We start from the raw sequence: 20,122 nt of genomic DNA, 5'->3' as shown, positions 1-20,122 counted from the left end.
AGTTTTCTGAGGTTTTCCATTAAAGTGTGATAAAGTGAATCACTTGGTTTTCATTCTGGCCTCCGTTTCTCTGTCATGCCGGAAAATGCTGGGAGCGTTTGCAGACTGCTCCTGGGTGAAGTTTCTGTTTATTGTGGAACAAAGTGAACCTTCACGTCAGGATCTCTCCAACATTACAGTCTTACCAGGCGGCTCCTCGATGTCCGGCTGGCCACAAAGAGCTGCAGCAATGAAGAAGCAGAGACTGTAGATCCTGACTCTGTATTTACTATCACACAAACACATCTCCAGCATCTTTACGGGCATCTCATATCACTGCTGCAGATGATGTCCTGTGGTACTGATGCCAAAAACATCTGGATGGCTGCTAATCATCTCTCACTTGTCAGAAATGTAGGTGTTGCATTTACAACGACGTCCAAGCTGGAAAGAGAAGTGCTTTTTGATGCCTTTGTTTCGTGCTGTGGCCTCGGTAAGTCGTCTTCAGATGGCCTGTGAACGCTCCAAAATGCTGCTGCGAGGCTGCTGATGATGTCCTGTCACTGGCCTCGTGACCTGTTTCTCCGTCTGTGCATGAGCTCTCAGGCTCGAGTCGTGCAGGTCACCGACGGCTTCTGACACAGACCCGTTCGCGGTTCCTCGTTCTAGACTGAAAACTAAACAGAGGCTGCAGTTTCTAAACTATGGAAGGACCTTTGAGTGCGTCTGTGGACTCGTTTGGCCTGAGCCGTGCTGTATATGTCAGTGCTGTGTTTTAATATTTGAGGTTTATTACTTGCTCATCGCTGTTGAGCAACAAACTGTTCCAACTTCTGCAATCAGGTAGAAGGTTCCTCATCATCCAGGCAAGGACGGGGAGACTCAGGGGGAGCTGCTATCCCCCCCCACACACACACACACACCATCCATCGTGGCTCAAGAGTTAGGAGTTCGCCTTGTAATCGGAAGGTTGCCGGTTCGAGCCCCGGCTTGGACAGTCTCGGTCGTTGTGTCCTTGGGCAAGACACTTCACCTGTTGCCTACTGGTGGTGGTCAGAGGGCCCGGTGGCGCCAGTGTCCGGCAGCCTCGCCTCTGTCAGTGCGCCCCAGGGTGGCTGTGGCTACAATGTAGCTTGCCATCACCAGTGTGTGAATGGGTGGATGACTGGATATGTAAAGCGCTTTGGGGTCCTTAGGGACTAGTAAAGCGCTATATAAATACAGGCCATTTACCATTTACCATCCATAAGTGACTGAGACAGGACTCTCTTCCAGACTGTGTGTCTAACATGAGTACATTTCAAATTCCTTTAATGTTAAATATGTTCAGATTGTTTATTCTTATTTATTCACTTGATGTACAGAATTCACCTGCTCGCTGCATAAATGCTACTACTGCACATTCACCTAATGTATATATTATATATAATGTTCTATCCCCCCCCCCTTTTTTTTTTTTGCAAACATAACTGACATATCTACATGTGTGTGTGTGGGGGGGGGGGGGGGTTGGTTTCAGGAGGGTGATTGGCGTCATGATAACTGATGTGAAAGGCAAAAGACTCAAACTGAGAAAACGGGGGATTCTGTTTGTGATTGGTTATTTATTGTGAGGTGAAACATTTCACTGAGATGTGTTCATATATTAAACAGTGTAACAAGTTAATGTTTACATCGTTTCCATATCTGCTCAGAGTCAGGAAGCTGCATCACTCACCACAGGCCTGAAAACACACACACAGACACACACACACGCACACACACAGACACACACACACGCACACACACAGACACACGCACACACACAGACACACACACACGCACACACACAGACACAGACACACACAGACACACACCGTTTCTGTTTAGTGGTCAGTTTAAAGCTTTATAAAAATATTCTGTCACTTTCATGTTACGTGCAGGTTACAGCACACAGATCTATAGACACACAGAGTCAACACACAGATTCTTACTATGTACGTATTCAGACTTGGAGGCATTTCCATGCATGCAGAGAGCAACATCCAGACCCCAGAGTGAGTCTCTTTCCTCAGCGTTAAAGTGCTGAAATGGGCTCAAAGGGAGGCTATGAAGACATGCTGTGACCGGTGTGTGTGCGTCTGTGTGTGTGTAAACTAACAGTTTTCTTTTTAAAAGTAAAATGAAGAGAACACTGTGAGTCGTGTTTTTCACAGATGGGAGGCGGTCTGACTGCCGCACGTCGGCCAAACGCTTCCAGAATAAAAGTTACCTGACTGAAATTTGGCTAATCGCCCGCTCACGGTCACCTTCTCGTGGACCTCGTCCCAAATCCCGCCCCCTGACCTTTCATTGTCAATAAGGTGGGTGCAGCCATGTTGGTCCTACATGTTTCTAATACTGACCCGTGATCAGTGCAATGCGATGTCATAGTTTGGTCGGCAGACTGTGTCAGGTCGTGCAGCACGTGGATCGACATGCAAACAGCTGTTGTTTCAGAGAAGCACCGCGGACAGGCGCTGCATCGTCTGAAGCTCCTCATGCTAACATAAACCCTGCTGCCTTTAAACATGAAGGAATCTGTGAGGTTCACATTATCAATAACTGAAGTCTACTGATGCCAACGATGAGGTTTGTTATCAGCTCTGCTTCAAGTAGAGACAGATTTGTCCTGAATCTGAATCCTCTGCACTTTATCTGACAGCGAGGAACATCGGTGTGACTCAGCGTCATAATAAACTACGTTTTATTAGGATAACAAGAACTCGAGAAACACTTTCTAACAGGTCACCAAAGGTTAGGGGTCACAAAGTCTCAACTTGTTTTAAAGAATTTGCTTCGATAAGTCAAAATCGTCCTGGAGCCAATCGATGGGTCAAATCTGATCACTGATCAATAACCGTTTCTAATGTTCTGTCGGGTCTTCCTGCGTCCCTTCATGTTACGTGTGGTTCTTTAAATCAAAGTGCAGGAAGTCCTGTTGTTTGTTCCGGCGCTGCGGTGAAAGCGTTCGGTTTATTTCTTCCACAGCTGCTTCCTGTTTGACAGGAACCTCATCGCTGCCACACGGAGCCTTTCAGGCGAGTTATTAGACGCGAATGTGTGTCTAACATGATGAAGTCTTATTAGACGTGATGCCGGGACACACTGCAGTATTTCAGAACTCCTCGTGTGCGTTTTGTCAGCCATGTTGCGCCGTGTCAGACGCCACAGAGGGGTAACGGGGGCTTTCAGTCTGCAGACCTCAGATCCACCCTGACCTCCCTCAGGCTGGGCTGTTGCATCAGCACAGACACGCCCCCACGGAGTACAGCCCGCCCTCATCGTGCAGGCGGGTCATTGGTACCCAGAGGCGTGCTGATCATTTCATTTCTGCCCACGTCGCTCCGTCCTGTCAGGGTTTTGTTTCTGCTTCTCTGTCACACACATTTCCAAGGTGTTATTCTCTGTGACTCGTGCTTTGACGCTTTCTTCGTGCATCCGTGTGATTAAACTCGTGTTTCTGCAGGCGGCGTCCATTTGGCCGTTGTTCAGCGTATTGCTGTGCGTGAGCAGCGTCACGTTCGGCTGGCCATTGTTCTCGTCCGTGGCAACCTCGTGGGAGTCGTTAGCCGGACTGGCGGGACTGGCATTGCCACGGCGACGGCAGCAGCAGAGTATCCTGGCGACAGGTCTGAAGACAACTCTGTAGAGGCCGCGGCGGGCGCTTTCGCTGACGAAACAGTAGAGGACTGGGTCGGCCACGCAGTTCAGGGTGGTCAGCAGCAGGGACAGGTGGTAGTAGTTAAATATGGCTGAAAAACAAGAACCGTGTCACCACAGTATTACGGCACCATCTTTATTTATCGGACGGCTTCCTGCGAGTGAAACGGTACCTTCGATGAAGCTGCATTCCTCCTCCAGCAGCGTGCGCACCAGCAGGAAGACGTGGTAGGGCGAGAAGCAGACGAGGAAGATGAGGATGGTGCTGCTGACTAACTGCCTGATCCTCATCTTCTGATCCGGCTGCGTTCCCGCGCTCCGGCCCACTGCTCGCAGGACCCACAGGTAGCTAATCTAACCGAGACAAAACAAGGCGCCGGGGTTACAGGAGAATCAGGTACTCGTCTACATTTACTGTGTTTGACTCCAGTTTTCAGGGATTTATACTTTAAACCAGCGCCGTGGATAGATTCATCAGAAAAACATGAACAACATTTATTCTCAACAGTGAAGCGAAGAGTTAAAAAACCGTGACATCGAGAAAAGGAAGCGTTTGAATAACCAAATAAGGTCATCGTATATGGTGAGCAGCTGAAAATGTTGAACAACAAATTAACTACAAATATGAAATAACTGAGAACATCGTGAAGATGTGGGATTAACCCAGAGCGGCGGACTCATGGCTGTGGCACCGAGCCAGGAGACGCGTGGCTTCCTGACCATAACCAGCTCTCGTTCTCTACACTTCTTTAAGACCAACGCAGAAATCCTGAAACATACAAAGAACGTGTAAAGCCGTTACCGTACCAACAGAATGGCCAGCGGGAACATGAAGCCGATGCTGATGCGGTAGTAGTTGATTGGACGTTCCCACGACTTCATGGGGTAGTGCTCGAAGCACAGCGAGTGGTTACTGGGATCTTTGCTGAGCTCCTTATGGTGAAAGAAAAACACGCCCACCGCGATCTCCTTCAGCCAGATGATGGCGCTGATGACGGACGCTGCTTTCATGGAGCGCAGAGCCGTGAACCTGCGGGCAGAACGCGTCGTGGTGATTTTACTTCTTCATAAACCCAAAGACGTCCTGATCTCAGCCACGAAGGACGAAACGACGGGAGACCGTCTTACCTCAAAGGATGGACCACAGCCAGATAGCGATCCAGACTGATGCAGCACAGAAAGCCGATACTGATGTAGATGTTCTCGTAGAGCAGGAAACCACACATCTGACACAGCCATTCTCGGTGACGCCAATCATCGTCCTGAAACAGCAACAGCAGACTGAAGGTGGATCAAATAGGACAGGCAGGTGGAGGAACTCCACCCGCGCACGCTGTCAGGGCAGGAGACTGCTAATAATGGCCCAGTTCACCTCCACCTAACACCAACTTAATCCAAGCAGAGCTTTAACACGGCCACAGGTCACATGACTCTGTTAGCGGGATGAGGTTAGAGAGATCTGTTAGCACAGTGACATCACAGCAGCCATGTTTTTGGTCACATGATGTCATGGCTGTAGCTCAGGTGGCAGAGCAGGTCAGCCACTAATCAGAAGGTCGGTGGTTCGATCCCAGGCTGCATCCTGGCTGCATGCCAAATATCCTTGGGCAAGATACTAACCCCGTGTTTGCCTACTGGTGGTGGTCAGAGGGCCCGGTGGCGCCTGTGTCCGGCAGCCTCGCCTCTGTCAGTGCGCCCCAGGCCATCGCCAGTGTGTGAATGTGTGTGTGAATGGGTGAATGACTGAATGTAGTGTAAAGCGCTTTGGCGTCCTATGGACTAGAAAAGCGCTATACAAATGCAGGCCATTTACCATTTTACCATTTACCATTAAAAGGGACCAAAAGGCTCCAACAGCACAAACACGGTCCGGTTCAGGTGAAGCTAGCAGGCAGCTAGCAGCTACAGCCACCTGTGTCAGCATCCACCTGTCACTCAGAGAGGCCACGCCCCTAAAATGCAAACTTTAAGCCTTAATGTGAGTGACAAACACATCCTCCCTCGTACAGCTGTTATAAAGGAGGAAATGATCTACAGAGACCAAACAGTTTGTGCATCAGGATGTAAACATGTTTATTTCTGCAGGAACGTTTAACTGTGGGAGTCTGTGGGACTGACTCACTGCTGGAGCCCCCGGTGGATCCTAGAGGAACTGCAGCTTGTGGCACTTTTAATGGCACTGAACCTGAAGTCGAGCTCCAACCACAGCCTTCCACTGTGGTGGGCGGACGACACCACGGTGCTGTGCTAACTGTCTGTGATGACACCGACACTTTGACTGAAACCAGAGCGCCTCAGACGCACCGTGAAGAACCGCCGAGGGAAGAGCGAGCGGAGAGGACGTCTCTATGTTACCTGAAAGAAGTACTGGAGCCAGAAAGGCAGAGACGCCAGGTATAGTAGGTCAGACACAGTGAGGTTCATCAGGTAAACGCCCAGCTCGTTCCTCTGCTTCAGCTGAAGGGCAGCGTGGTATAGCGAGTACACGTTGGCAGGAACACCAACCTACAAACACAAGATCATTCACCATCCAGCACATGGAGATCCTGGAGCACCGTTTATCAGCACTCGGGAAATACTTCCGAAAAGCTAAGATACTTCCATCACTCACCATGAGCACCAGGATATAGACGCAGGAGAACACGTGCTGGTGGATCCCATGGTTGATGCTGCAGTTGCTCATGTCTTCTTCAGACTTGTTGATCACCATCATACTGCCGCTCACACTGTTTCACCCTGACTCGTTCATCTGTCCAGAGCACGCGTGCTGCTTGGCGCTCTGTGCGGTGGATTAACCCGCTCTTGTCTCATCGGGCCTCTGATTGGACGGTTTGCTCTGTGGAAGAGGAGACAGTGTAGCTTAGTCCAGATTAGACACACCCCCCTGCAGGTGAGCAGAGAGAGGTTAAAGAAGTAAATATGATCTTGTTTCTGTCTTTAAATTGAATGTGTGATGTTAATCCCACAGACATTTTCTCAGGTCATCCACACGCACGCTAACCCTCTGAGGTGCAGCCCTCAGGCTGAAATAGATTGTGATGTGCGGTTGGAACGCGCAGACTTCCTGTCCAAACCTGACAGCTAGCTTGGTTACAGGCTGAGCTCAGGTTTGAAATCCAGCAGGTGGAGACACTGAGCAGCTCTACAGTCCTCAGTTTGCACCCAGAGCGCCGCGCTGATGCGCTCCTGTAGGGTACCTGGAAATGTGCAACATGTAGCCAATAATTTAAAACGCCAGCCCGTGCTGACCCACGAGACTTTCTGAAGCATTTCTGTGAGCGCACTCAGTGCTGCTCCTCTGACAAGAGTCATGAGAGCATCGGACGACGAGCACGTTGCTCTGGGAACTTCCTGTTTGTATCTTTTGCTGTTTTCCCTTATCTAATGCTGAAATGATGAGTAATCTGTGCACAGATATGAAGACATGGTTCTGCGTCACATCATCTCAAACCAACATTTTCTCATTTTTAAAGTTGCATCCTCTGTTTTTCTGCAGCTGTTTGAAATGAATATGTGAGAAACTTGAAGCCCAGCGTCTGAAACGTTCCCTTCCTCGGCCTGAATCAGCATCTGTAATTTGGGACAGAGACGTTAAAACTGTCCTCCAGCAGCGACTTCCTGTTGTGGTGTGGCACGTCGCACAGTAAAAACAGCCTGTTTCTCTGCGGTTAGCGCTGACATCTCACAGTGACGTGGTTCCTAGTTTGAATCCCCCGGCCTCTCTCTCTGTGTCTGCGTGGGTTCTCAGACTTAATCCCACTCATGACATGAGGTTGGCGGGGGACTGCCTGCAGGTGTGGGCTGGTGTTAAATCTAAAAACACACTGATGCTGTTTCACATGTATTATTATTATTTAAAGCTTGTGTGGTGCTGGAAAAACGTTTCTCAGCATGTTGTCTCTGTCCTGGGTTCGTACACAGAAGCTAACGTGAACACAGGCCTCAGCTTCATTGGAACGACCGCAGTCAGAAAATCGTAACAATGATTTTTGACTGTCTTAAAGAAAGAGACGAGTTCACTGAGACAAACACCTGAACTGCTCGGTCGTCCTCTCAGATCACTGCACGTCCTCACACCACAGATTTAAAATCCTTTTACAAAGCAGCGATGAGATGAAATCTGTGCCCCCACAGCTCAGACAACACACAGTGACCCAGCTTTCAGTTTTTAGGCTCCTCACCTGTGGAGCAAACGTCCTGAACACCTGAGATCAGCCCAAACTGCCCAAAATCCTTTGTGCTTCACATCGTGACACCTGTGAGATGTGTCGCTGTGTCTGCTGTGCTGCTGGCTGGAGTCTGAAACATCAGCAGAGACATCAGCCCCGAGTCACCGCTGACAAACGACCGCCAACAGAGCCGCGCAGCATCACAACAACCACGATATGCTTTATTCTTACAGACGACGAACTCTCTCTCTCTCTCCCTCACACACACACACACTCCTCTTGCCTATGGTACGACAACTTTTCTCTGTGCATCTGGTACACTGCGCAGGAGCACTTTGCCCCACACACACACACACACACACACACACACACACACACACACACACACACACACACACACACAGACACACACACGGAGCAGGAGCCACTCGTTGTGACACGCGGCAGAAAAATGACTGCATTGAGAAACTACTTCCTCTGGTCAGTTTCTTTGGCTGCTGTCTGCAATGATAACACGGGTACTCTTACACTGACTCTACTATAACAAAGCTTTTACAAACGCTGATCACAGCCTCACAGTAACCTGCAGACATCCACACACCCACGGCTGGTGTCTTTTGTCACACTAAAAGCGCACCACCACCCCTCTGTCGTCGGTCTCACCCTCGGCAGCCGTGCTACATCCTCTCCATCCTGCAGTCTCAGTAATAACCGCGGCACCGGGTGCTCAGATATTTGTGAGCGTGCGTATCAGCCGGCAGGAGGAAGTGGACTCGAAGGGAGACTCCTCCCATCCTCAGACATAAACAGAGGGGGTGAGAAGAGGCTGCAGTCAAAGACAGGTCCCCTTTATTAACACGCAGTAAAGCAAGTCAAACACAAATATGATCGCTGACTCCAGAGGCCCAGGATGTGATGGCGATGGCTGCAGCGTTTCAGGCCATCCGGGTGCTGAGGCCCCTTAAAGTCTCCTCTCTCACCTCGTCAGGCACGTCCTGAAACCTCCGCCCGACCCCCACCTCTCAAATCTGAATTTCTCCATATTGGGAAACATGAGCAACACCGGGTTTCCCCTGCACGCCGCAGGGCTTTGTGCCAAACGTCAACTTTTCTTCTGTAACTGTGATGGGACAGCGTTTCCATGTTTCATATCCACCCACGACGCAGATGTGTCAAAATACTAAGAAACCAACGGCCCATGTGTTAATGCAGATGTGGGACTTTTCTGTCCAAACGAGTTCAATAAAAAGCTCAGCGACACTGACTCAAGAGCTCCTCATTAAAGGCTCATCGTCTACTGAAACACCTGTTTAAACACTGATAGATCTACTGACTGAGCACGCCGCGGTCACGGCGAGGTCACGCCGCAGTCACGCCGAGCATATTTTTATTCCAGAACCCGTTAAACTGAGTGTCCAGTGAGGTTACTGCCAGACTCTGAGAAAAGAAGAAAGAAACGAGCTTCATTGGTCACGTACACAATCATACAGAGCACAACATGCAGTGAAATGTGTCGTGTCCGAGCTGCAGACAGGCCGCAGATGTAGCCGCGCCATGTCAGGGCTTGGTGGGCCTAGCCAGGACCCTTACTGGATACTGGGAGGGAATCAAACTTGCGACTTCCACTCCAAAGCTGTGTGGTCTTACCACTACGCTAAGAAGGGCGACGTGTTTCGATACGTTTCTGCGAATGTTTGATGAAATCTGATTGGTGAGCTAATCCAGGTGCTCCGTGTGGCCGCTCATACTTCCTCAGTTCTCAGGCTCTGTCACTGTGTGAAATCTCTAATGGTTGAGAAACGCACGTCAGTCCTGCTTCATGCTATGATGACATGAACGGCACACAGATGAAAGTAAACCTGTGAAGTTCTCCCTGGTTAACGTGTTGCAGTTCGAGTGACGTACTCTTTGGAAAACAGAGCTCAGGTTGATTTGAACCCAGAACAGAAGCTGGTTCAGAAAAAGAGGAAAAAGGTGTTTGTGCGAGCAGAGGCGAGACAGCGTTTCCAGGGTGGTAGAAATGCTCCACTGCCTTCAGGACTGAGAACAGATGCAGCTTCCTGTCGTGAAGCCCGGATTCAGATGGAATCAACACAAACTTCCTGTTCAACAAACGTCTTGTCTGCACTGGACTCGCTGTGGTTCTGCCTCGGCCCGTCCTTTGCGAGCCGCTCTTTAAACTACAGAAACCAGCAAAGAGTCCTGACTTCTTCGTCTCTGATGTTCTAGATGGAAAGTTGCTTCATTGTCCTGGTGGATTCGACTGCTGTTCTTCAGCCAGCATAATCCTGCTCTCAGCAGCGCTCCACTTTATGCCAGTTTGTTTGTCAGAGTCGTGACAGAGTTGGTCACCTCAGTCAGCGACCGTCACTCAAGTCGGTCTGCCTTCAGCTTTTGTTGCTCGTCGAGTTCCTCTGCTTATTGTTGTTTTTAGGAGTACAGATATTCCAGTCCTCCAGTGTGGGTGACTTTGACACAGCTCACTGTGTTGTGTCTAGCGGAGGTTTTACGTACAGACCCTCCAAACCTGCAGAGATGGGCTGCTGTGCCCCAATGCACCGCAGTGACAGCAAACCTCAGTCAAGCACAGCATCAGTGAAAACAAAGGGTCAGTGTGACTCAGTCCTTTCAAATAATGCCATGAAACACGTGTGCACATCCGCCTATGTGTGCAGGAGCTGTAGGCGTGCAGCTTGTTGTCAGCCTCCATGTCTCAGGTTTATCCCTCCATATGAAGTGGTGTTTTTATGTCTCGTGTGCAGCAGAGGCCGGGTTTCCTCGCCGAGCTGAAGGTCACATCGTGTGAAGGAAGACTTGTTTTTGTGCTGGTCGGAGCGAGCGTCTAAATGGAGCGATGGTGACAGTCAGCGTAACCTCTAACTATATCTGTTAGCTTTGGCATGGCGGCGTCTTTGCAGCGACTCCTTAATAACACGCTGCAAAGCGTTTAGAGCCGCAGCAGGCCGCACTCTGAAACCACGGCTATCATCTCGCTACATCCGTCCTCTCCGGTTTAAATCAGTCAGATTAAGGAACAGCCGGATGTGCACAACATTCCCGGAGAGTCGAGCCGAGCCGAGCTTTGAGACACACGCAGCTATCCTGCATGCTCCATCCGAACACTGAGAAGGCCGTCTGATACGCGAGCGGCACCTGCACGGGTCACCTTTTTCCTCTCAGCTCACAGACAGCTGACGGTTTCCCGCCACACACACTGCTCTGATTGGTCACCAACTCAAATTCAAACCCTCGCCAGCAGGCTCAGCGTGTCAGAGACGAACCATTTGACCAGAGAGCTTCACCGAGCACCGACTCGGGGTTAAAACTGCAGGAACACATCCACGCCGAGATCACCATGGTAACAGATGACTCTGTGATCAGTCACCTGATGGTGGTAACCATGGCGGCAGCAGGAAGTGGTAAATTAGACCCCGCGAGCGTCCTGTCAGTGTTTGCTTCATCCTCTGAGCTCTGTGGCACAGAGCTCATCCTCGTCATCGTCGGCTCTGATTGGCTGAGACGGGTTTGTAAAATAAGCACGTTAACGATGCATAATAAACAGGACGGCTAATAACTGTGACATAAACACATTTCCTCCAAATCACAGGATGTTTGTGTTTGCTTTAGCCCATCGTGAGAAGTTCTGTCAGCGCACAGCGGCGTGTGAGCTCACATCGATGCGCCTGCAGTGCTGCTCGCTTCACGGGGCAGATTCATGTGAAGCTGCTGTGACACGACTGCTCGCCACGAAGCACAGCTGTTCCCATGCCGGACGTCGGTCTGCACATGAACTATTAAAAATGAGGTTAAATGGTTAAAGTGGACTCTGAGCTAGTTTAAAGAGTTAATCTCGAGTTAAACACATTAAAGTCTCACAGAAATCCAGAAGACGGTGAAGTCAGACTCATCAGGCGTAAAATCATCCTGGTTAATCTTACTCAGAAACCACAGACTGTATACAGAAGAGGGAGGATGTGGAGCTTCAGTATCAGAGATGTTTAAAGCTTTTTACTCACACTCTGAGCTCATTGTTATAAACATGTTTGATATTATTAAGCTGTGATGTAACATCAGCAGGGGGCAGGAAGTATCCAGTCAAAACCTTCTCATTGTGTTTCCTGTGGATGAACGTATGAGCTGTACCTGTACGTGCAGAGTTTCACAATAAAAGACCGTTTGCACTGACACTTAAAACCTCCGTCCCAGTGTCAGCCACGCCCAGTCACTGGAACCAGGTAGAACCACAGGGAGCATGTGCAGCTGATCAGGAGATTTGAACCACGAACCTTGATGTGAGGTGACAGTGCTGAGTTAGCGTGTCAGGACGATGCTCCTCCCTCTCTGATGCATTCACCTGGCGGTCACGACTGCTTGCGTTTTCCTCCAAATTCAGAATGTCGTACAGTCTGAAAACGTTGCGTGCAGTCAAACCGTGACTGCTGTCGCAGCACAGTCTGTGTTCATCATTAAAAGTTAACGATTTCAAGCGCGTGCGGCGTCACTGTGGTCCCGTCTCTCTGCCGTATCTCACGGCGAGCTAAGGACTTTGGGTCAGAGAGACAAAAAAAAGTCCAGAGACTGCAAAATGTGGCCAGATGCAGTCGGACGTCGTGATATTTTTGGCTGTTTCTGACATACTATTTGGGACATACTAAATCTTTTTCTGGGTTAGTGGAATGCAGCCTTCGCGAGGAAACACAAACTCAGCTGGTTGCGGCTCAAAAACCCTGCTGTGCTTCAGTGCGTCGACAGATACAACAGCCTCAGGTACAGTAACCCCACTGGCTTCTCACTGGGAACAAATCTCATTTTTCTCCACGAGTCACCAGGGTTGTGTAAGCCACCAAAGCTGAAACACTTCAAAATAAAAGGTTTGAAATTTCAAAATAAAAGTTTTTTTGTTCAGCTGCGGTGGAAATGAGTTTCCTCCGGAGGGTGGCTGGCCTCTCTCTTAGAGATAGGGTGAGTAGTTCAGCCATCCGGGAGGGGCTCAGAGTAGAGCTGCTGCTCCTCCACATCGAAAGGAGCCAGCTGAGGTGGTTTGGGCAGCTGACAAGGATGCCTCCTTGGCGTGTTCCTGGGTGAGGTGTTCCGGGCATGTCCCACCGGGAGGAGGCCCCGGGGCAGACCCAGGACACGCTGGAGAGATTACATCTCTCGGCTGGCCTGGGAACGCCTTGGTATTCCCCCGGATAAGCTGGAGGAGGTGGCTGGGGAGAGGGAGGGCTGGGCTTCTCTGCTTAGGCTGCTGCCCCCGCGACCCGGCCTCGGATAAAGCAGAAGAAGATGGATGGATATTGGTTTTTTTGTTCCAAGTTTTCATGAAGCTCAGAGGAGGAGCAGCCCCACATGAGCTGAAGGCTCAGCCACACATCCTGTTAGAAACACTCAGAACTCATTCTAGTAAAACTGCTTCAGTCCACCCACAGCTGCAAGCTGCTTTGCAACCCACCTGCTCCTCTCCTGCTGTTTCTGAATCAGACGGTTCAGACTCGAATCACAAAACTCACAGAACCAAACCTAATAAGGATGACCGCCGTGATCCTGCCTGAGTTTGAATATAACAGCAGCATCATTAATCATAAACTGATCACTGATTAAACCATTACCTGTTTCATTAACGATCAAAAGGAATTCATTCTGTGATGTTATTTCCTGTTTTATTTTGGTGATTGGACTTCCTCGCACTTCTTGTCTTTATCAGCTTTCCTCCTCTGTTATTGGCTGCCCCTCGCTGATATTTTTCCTCCTCTCCTCCTCAGTCCACTATGAAGCGGGGGCTGGGCTGCCACCCTCTGACCAATCACAAACATGGATAAATGTCCCGACAGCAGAGTTTATAAAGGACAGAGTGCGACTGTGCAGATGTTAAACCCAGACTGGACGTGCAACAGCAGAGGGAGTGTGTGTGTTAGCCGTGCTGAGTGAAAATCACATGAAGTTCCTGTTACGGCGGCAGGAAGGAGAATCTGATGGAGCAGGTGAGGGCGACACCATCAGTTACCATGGTGATACACCTTCGTGGTACAGGAAACTCAGAGTTAACCCTCACGTTACCCAGCTCGTAGTGCAGACTCTGAGACGGTTACCGTGATAACAGACTGTGTGATTCCCACCCATTCTGACCCTCAGCTTCACTTCCTCACTCACACCGGAAACCTTCTGATAAACACGGCGGCTGTGAACGAATCAGCGCGAGGATGGAGACAGCGATCGATGTGGACTCTGCGGTCTCCATGGAGACGCTTTAAGTATTAATGCTGATCAGGACCAGCAATCAATTTGTCCCACTGATGGATAAATGTCTGCCATAGCTGCAGCTGCTGGGTCTGAGTGACATCACAGGTCAGAGCAGCTGTGATCTGATTGGTCCAGATTTGTATCTTCAGCTGCTTCGACCCGTCAAGTTAAAGCTGAACATTTAAACATCACAAATGACGAGTGTTCATTTCCCCACGCTCATGCTCGAGTCCCCGAGGCGCTCGGAGCTTTTCAGAGCTCGCTCTGCTGCCCGGAGCAGGCCTCGGGCTCGTTCATTCTCCTCTCTCTGCAAACACAACAGCAGTTACGTAAAAGCAGCCTCTGAGGCTGCCGTCCAAGGAAGCACTGCGAGCAGCGTGAACGAGCACCATGAGAAGTTCGAACACAGCCGCACCAGCTGACTCTGCTCATTCCTTAAAAAACGTTTCCAGGACTAAAAATTCCACACGGTATTAGTGGAAAACAAACACACATCATGATTCATAACCAAACAAAAGCACTTAATAAGCTGCAGCAGATATGAAATCTATGGCCTCCTCCCTCCGGGGAAATCAGCTCCATCCAGCGGGAAATAAATCAGCTGTTTTGATTTGCTGTCCTCTCGGCAGATCGGCGTGCACGTACGAGCATCCCTACGTGCGCTCTGGTCTCCATCGGTAGGCTTGTTTCAGAATCAGCTGATTCATCACTCGTTCATCACAGAGCTGTCGATAAAGTAATCAGATTCCTTCATCCTTCACGTGAACTCAAAGATAAGTCAGGCGCCTGAAGCGTTCGCCCTGCAGAGCATCTGAGGGGAAGGATTTGACGCGTGCTGTGATGTCACTGCCGTCGATGAGTGCTTCCACTCGAGTGTCCGTGGGGCGCAGACGCCGTCGGTCTGAATCTCATCAGCGCTGCTCGCAGCCGACAGCTCGGCACGCCGCAATGCTGTCTGGTACTTGGTGTGGAAGGAGCCAGCAGACCAATGTGATGCCACAGTGACACATCGACCCACAGGACCACTTAAGTCCTCTGTGGAACATCTTTATCCCAGATCCTAGATCAAATTGGGATGTGAGGAATGTGGAGGTCAGGTGAAACACGGCGTTCAGTCTGAGTTATAGTTTAAACTTTGATCTAGATAAAAGCTTTTCCTTTGTGTCAACTGAAGCTCACCATTTAGTTCACTTTGAGCCAAGATGATCGACAGACGGTCTTTGGTTGACATGCTGAACCTGGAAGCAGCAGAAGCAGATGTCATGGAAACCAGTGGAGCGATCATTAACCCCTTGGAGGTGGCAGCTGGCCGTTGCCAGTGCGCGGCGTCCTGAGACGCTGCTGCTGTGATTTGTTCCACCTAGGCTCCTCCCCCAGTCTCCAGCAGACTGAGCCATTTTTAGACCTGTTTCCTGTCTTTGTGCCACGACGCAGGTGTGCAGGTGTGTCCTGCCTCCCCCCCACCATGACCTGGGATAAGCAGTTAGAGAGCTGATGGCGCTCGCTGTGTGGCACCGGCCATGAACAGCGCAGTTCGCTAACGCTTTAACCCTGAGGTCTGATCCGGTGATGCCGGACAGGAAGGGTGGCGTGGCAGAGGCGGCGCTGCCGGACTTTTTCTTACTGCTCGAGCATTCTTAGAGATAAACAGGAGAGGGTGAGGGCGTCTGTATTTATCAGCAGCTGATTGGCTGCTGCAGCTCGTCATGACAACGTGTCTCTGAGCAGTTTGCACCTCGCAGAGTTCAACCCCGGTTCCTGTTCACGCTGTACACAAATGGGACGTGTTTGAGGAACAGGCGGCAACAGGAATACAGGAATCTGATTGGAGGTGAAGAACTTCACAGTGAAGATGAGGAGGTGATTTCCTCAGGTCAGAGGTCATTCTTCAGACTGTCAGCATTCATGTGGAGGTCGCTGAGGAGCAGCAGGCCTCAGACAGCCTGGACTCCCTCTACAGGAAGAGGCGGAGCTCTTCTTTAAGTCAGACTGAGCTCAGGGTCAAATGTTTCTGCAGGTGTAGGCGAGCGGTGGTCAGCATTTCTGCCTCACAGGGAGAAGGTCCTGGGTTTGAATCTAGCAGCTGGCCGTGTTAGCTGCTGATGGGTGGAGCAGATTTTTCCAGGAGACGGAGATCATCTGTGTTCACGAAAGGACTGCAGGTGGAGCTTCTCAGATTACAGGACGTATTAGTTTGCAGCAGCTGCAGCTGAAGTCTGCAGGGCCGTCCCCACCTCCACCTCCGTCGGGCAGCTCTTAGTGTCGGTGGATGCCCGTGTTATGAATAACGCACACGCGAGCGGTGTGAATGTGCTAATGTGCAGTTTATGTAATGTCAACAAAAGCACCGACATCAGCACCACGATAAAACACAGGCCACGCCCCCAAGAACACAATGCAGATACATAATGTAGGCAGAGGTTATCTGTGCGCCCAGCGCAGTGTCAGCCTCTCACATGTTTGTGCTGTCCCTGCTGGACACCAGAGGAACTGCAGCTCCTGACTGCCCTCGCGTGTAATTTGGCGTGTGACGCATGGCTGCTTCAGCCTGCCAGAAAGTTCCAGTGGGATTCTTCCCAGAGACACGACCAGCACGTGGGCGGCTCGCTGCCTCAGGGCACGGACACAGTCGGAGCCAGAAAGAAACCCAAATAAATCCAGTGTGGACGAAGCTGGACAGCAGTGTTAGTCCCAGCGTCCGTCTCCGTCCTCACCGCCGAGCACCTCCCTGAGACTCCCCTGCTCTGAACCGCTCCCCGCTATTCGTATGATGGTATCTCAGCTGTGTCCGTCAGCCACAGGTGTGGCATCAGCCGTGGGCTATCAGGGTCAGTCGATCTGTCCCACCTGTGTGACTCCCACAGAGACTGACTGAGGGGCTTTCAATGCTTTGACTCATTGATGTACGATTAGTTTAAGGAGCTCTGAAAGTTTCCATGAAGACGTTTCAGTTCTAACAGACCGGAGTGTCCCCAAGAGGGCTGTGGACCCACTATTGATCCTCTACCTATCACACGAGCCAAGGTGTGAAGATGGGTGTGGGTCACAATCAGGTGAACCCACTGTGAGATGTTGCTCCACCGTATCATGTGACTTACTGAGATGTGAGTGGGTGTAATCCAGCTCTGAGATCCTTCCCAGACGCCTTAACGGGCTCTCACAACTCTCCACGATGACCTGGATGGCCGAGAACCTTCACAGACCTTCGGTTAGCTAAACTGATCAGAGTGGGGTGGGCCCACTCAGAGCCAAGTGTCATGTCCACACCGCCTGCCTGTAATTGAATCCACAGCGAGCAGGTTCCCACTGTGAGCTCGAAGCTTTCAGGCCCCGGGGGTCTGCAACAAATACATTATTAATGTGCATCATGGCCTCACGTCCTGCACGCTGCTTTAATAACGCTCCACACCTGAGCTCAGCCTCTGCAGCTGAACGCTCTTCAGGCCTGCTGCTGCCCCCGCGGGACCCCGACGCCCCCGAATACTAACTCAGCCTCTGATCGAGCAGCTGAAAGGACACAGGCTCTGAGTGGGAGAGAGAAGCCGCCCTGCGTGCCAGATTTCCTGCGAGCCTACCCGAAACCACCACAGACTGAACCCATGCATCATTTACCGCACATCCTGACTACAGCCGGGAAGCTCCCAGGATAACCCGGCACCACCAACATCGGGACTCCTGATTCAGACCCCAGCAGGACTATATGTGAACTGTAAACTAATCCTGCTGTGGGCACCTGCCTGCTGCGTCACTCACACCTGAGAGTCAGCTGTGCTGAGCGGTGGAGGTGGCGATCCTCCAACACCTCACTGCTCATTAGGAACGACAGCGGTGCCTTCAGGTGTTGTGGGACATCACAGTGACGTGACTGAGACCCAGGTATTCCCTCCACAGGTGATGTGACGTAGTCTGTGCCTTTATGGCACTCCAGCTGGAAACGACCCGCGTGCTCACCGCTGTTAATCATCCTGCACGCACGTGCTCTCTGAATATTACATGAACGAGCTCCACGCTCCATCCAGCAGGAAGAATAACACACGCCAAAACCAATTAATAACTGATCAATAATTAATAACTCACAGCTTCAGACCAGCCAGAGAAATGATCTGCATCCAACAGCACGAGCCCGCTCACACACAAACACACTTTCAGGGTTTCAGTAAGGACACGGTCTTACCGGCTCTGCAGCTCCGCTCTGAATGTCTCTGCAAGCGCTGCTGCTCTGCCTCCTGCCTGCCCACACACACAATCTCACTCTGACACACACACACACACACACACGGTCTTTATGATATCCGAGTGGGAACATATGAAAGTGTCCACACAGTCCACAGCTCTGCTGCACACAGTCGGCATCAGCAGACCTCAGGGGAGTCGGCCCCTCCTGGCGGAGATTCATGAAATGAAATTAATTAATAAATAAATAAAGTGCTGGGAAGTGGGGCTGGGGGGGGGGGGGGACTATAGAATAACACATTTTCAGAGGGAAGAAAGAAAAGGAACAATTCTTAAGAAAAAAAACAATAGAATAAAATAGAAATGTTTACATTTTATCGTGTTAGCTGAGTTTATTCTGTTTTGGAGTTCAGACCAAGGAAACATGAACAAAGGCAAATCCAATGAAGACAAAGTGAGCGCCATCCTGAGCACGACTTCTGATATCATCTGATATCATTGGAGCTCCTCCCCTGCAGAAGGACAGATATTTTTCTTCTGGAAGTTTTCATCGTGGCTTCGATGAGGACCTCCACCGGTCAGATCTCCACACACACACTATGCTCGAGGAAAAAGGAAACAGGAAGTGATTCAGGCGTCTGATGGTGGCCTCAAACCTGAGGCGGTTAGTTTCAGCCACAAACACGTTTGCGTTCTCAAACGTTTCAGCGTTCTGGTCCCAGTCCACCTTGTTGAGTTCCAGTTCACCATTTTAGTTTGATCTCAGCTGAAGTTTAAAGACAGGCCGTGCGTTCAGCTCCCTGCCCTCCAGCAGGCTCACGCTGCTGAAGGCGGAGCTTCCAGAGTGAGCCGTGAAGGCTGGTGTTGGTGGGTTTGCGGCGTCCTCAGGACGTCTGCCGGCATGGTGTCAGCTCCTCCTGATCCGATCATTACGGCGAAAAGCTGAGAGATGTCCACAGGGGCTTCCGTGTGGGGACAGTCTTCACATGATGTCCTCTGTTGATGCTGAAGACTCAAGCTGCAGCAGGTCAAAGGTCAAAGATACCAGGCAGGCTCACAGTGACAGTGATCCTTGTAGGGAGTATTTACCTGAGCGGAAGCAGAGCTACGAGGACATGAACCTACCTGAGCCGTATGATGGTGCAGGTGTGAAGCAGCTCATTCAGCAGGTGGATGAGCAGCGGTTACACTGAAGGTCCAGGTGAGAGCGCCACCCTGAGGCGCAGTCTGACAGCTTGTGCCGCACGCTCCCTGCTTTTCACCCTGAACACCACATTTAGCATCCCAGTCTTTCTCCAAGGAACGCCTCAGTGTCGTTTAGGGAGCTCAGACAAATGAGAGGACCACAGCTACAAATGTTCTGGCACAGGGCGAAGGTCAGAGGTCACTGTTTCCATTACAGTCACCTGTCCTCTGAATAATCAGCCAATCACCTGCTGCTGCAGTCTGAGGCTGTTCCAGCTGTTAGAAATAAGTTTAACACGGGAGACTCACTGCTGCCTCCGCTGGACGTCAGAGGAACTGCAGCGCTCTGTTTTTATCACACCTGAAGCACAAACACCTGAATAACAGTGACACAACGCTGGGCTCATGGTGCGTTCAGGTGCTGCAGGGCAGAAGCAAAACAACTGTTTCCTCTGCAGGTTTCACACACTCACACACGCGGACTCACACACACTGTGACCCCCAACAACCCCAACATCATTGTGAAGTTTGCGGACGACACTACAGTGGTGGGTCTTATCACCAACGGTGATGAGACGGCTTACAGGGAGGAGGTCAACGCCCTGACCCACTGGTGTCAAGACAACCATCTCACCCTCAACGTCGCAAAGACAAAGGAGTTGATAGTGGACTTCCGGAGGTGCAGAGAAGTACAC

The 20,122-nt window shown here is 50.6% G+C and overlaps 1 protein-coding gene across 5 annotated transcripts; it reads right to left on the bottom strand.

Annotated features, from left to right (window-relative positions):
* Positions 1–1,788: 1,788 nt before the first annotated feature.
* On the bottom strand, positions 1,789–19,617 carry gpr68 (G protein-coupled receptor 68). 5 transcript variants are annotated; one of them, XM_026151179.1, is made up of 8 exons: positions 19,368–19,617; positions 18,244–18,322; positions 6,272–6,496; positions 6,016–6,165; positions 4,789–4,922; positions 4,468–4,690; positions 3,834–4,014; positions 1,789–3,752 (listed from the first exon to the last, which is right to left on the bottom strand). In XM_026151179.1, exons 3-8 carry the CDS (start codon positions 6,371–6,373, stop codon positions 3,325–3,327), a joined length of 1,218 nt encoding a protein of 405 aa, XP_026006964.1. In that variant the 5' UTR covers positions 6,374–6,496; positions 18,244–18,322; positions 19,368–19,617; the 3' UTR covers positions 1,789–3,324. The 5 variants fall into 5 exon arrangements, with proteins under 5 accessions (XP_026006964.1, XP_026006965.1, XP_026006963.1 ...); XM_026151180.1 differs by lacking the exon at positions 18,244–18,322; XM_026151178.1 differs by lacking the exons at positions 18,244–18,322; positions 19,368–19,617 and adding an exon at positions 8,493–10,934.
* Between the last annotated feature and the right edge of the window lie 505 nt (positions 19,618–20,122).

The sequence above is a fragment of the Astatotilapia calliptera genome, chromosome 19, assembly GCF_900246225.1.
Source record: "Astatotilapia calliptera chromosome 19, fAstCal1.2, whole genome shotgun sequence".
Lineage (NCBI taxonomy): Eukaryota > Metazoa > Chordata > Actinopteri > Cichliformes > Cichlidae > Astatotilapia > Astatotilapia calliptera.
This window is presented reverse-complemented; position numbering and strand designations above follow the sequence as displayed.

Bases quoted from the DNA above. Each gene is read 5' to 3' on its own strand.
- gpr68 (XM_026151179.1), bottom strand. From the start codon at position 6,373: ATGATGGTGATCAACAAGTCTGAAGAAGACATGAGCAACTGCAGCATC. The intron at 4,923-6,015 runs GTAACATAGAGA...TTGCTGTTTCAG, and splicing joins GGCTCCAGTACTTCTTTCAG to GACGATGATTGGCGTCACCG. The intron at 4,015-4,467 runs GTACGGTAACGG...TGTCTCGGTTAG, and splicing joins TCCCGCTGGCCATTCTGTTG to ATTAGCTACCTGTGGGTCCT.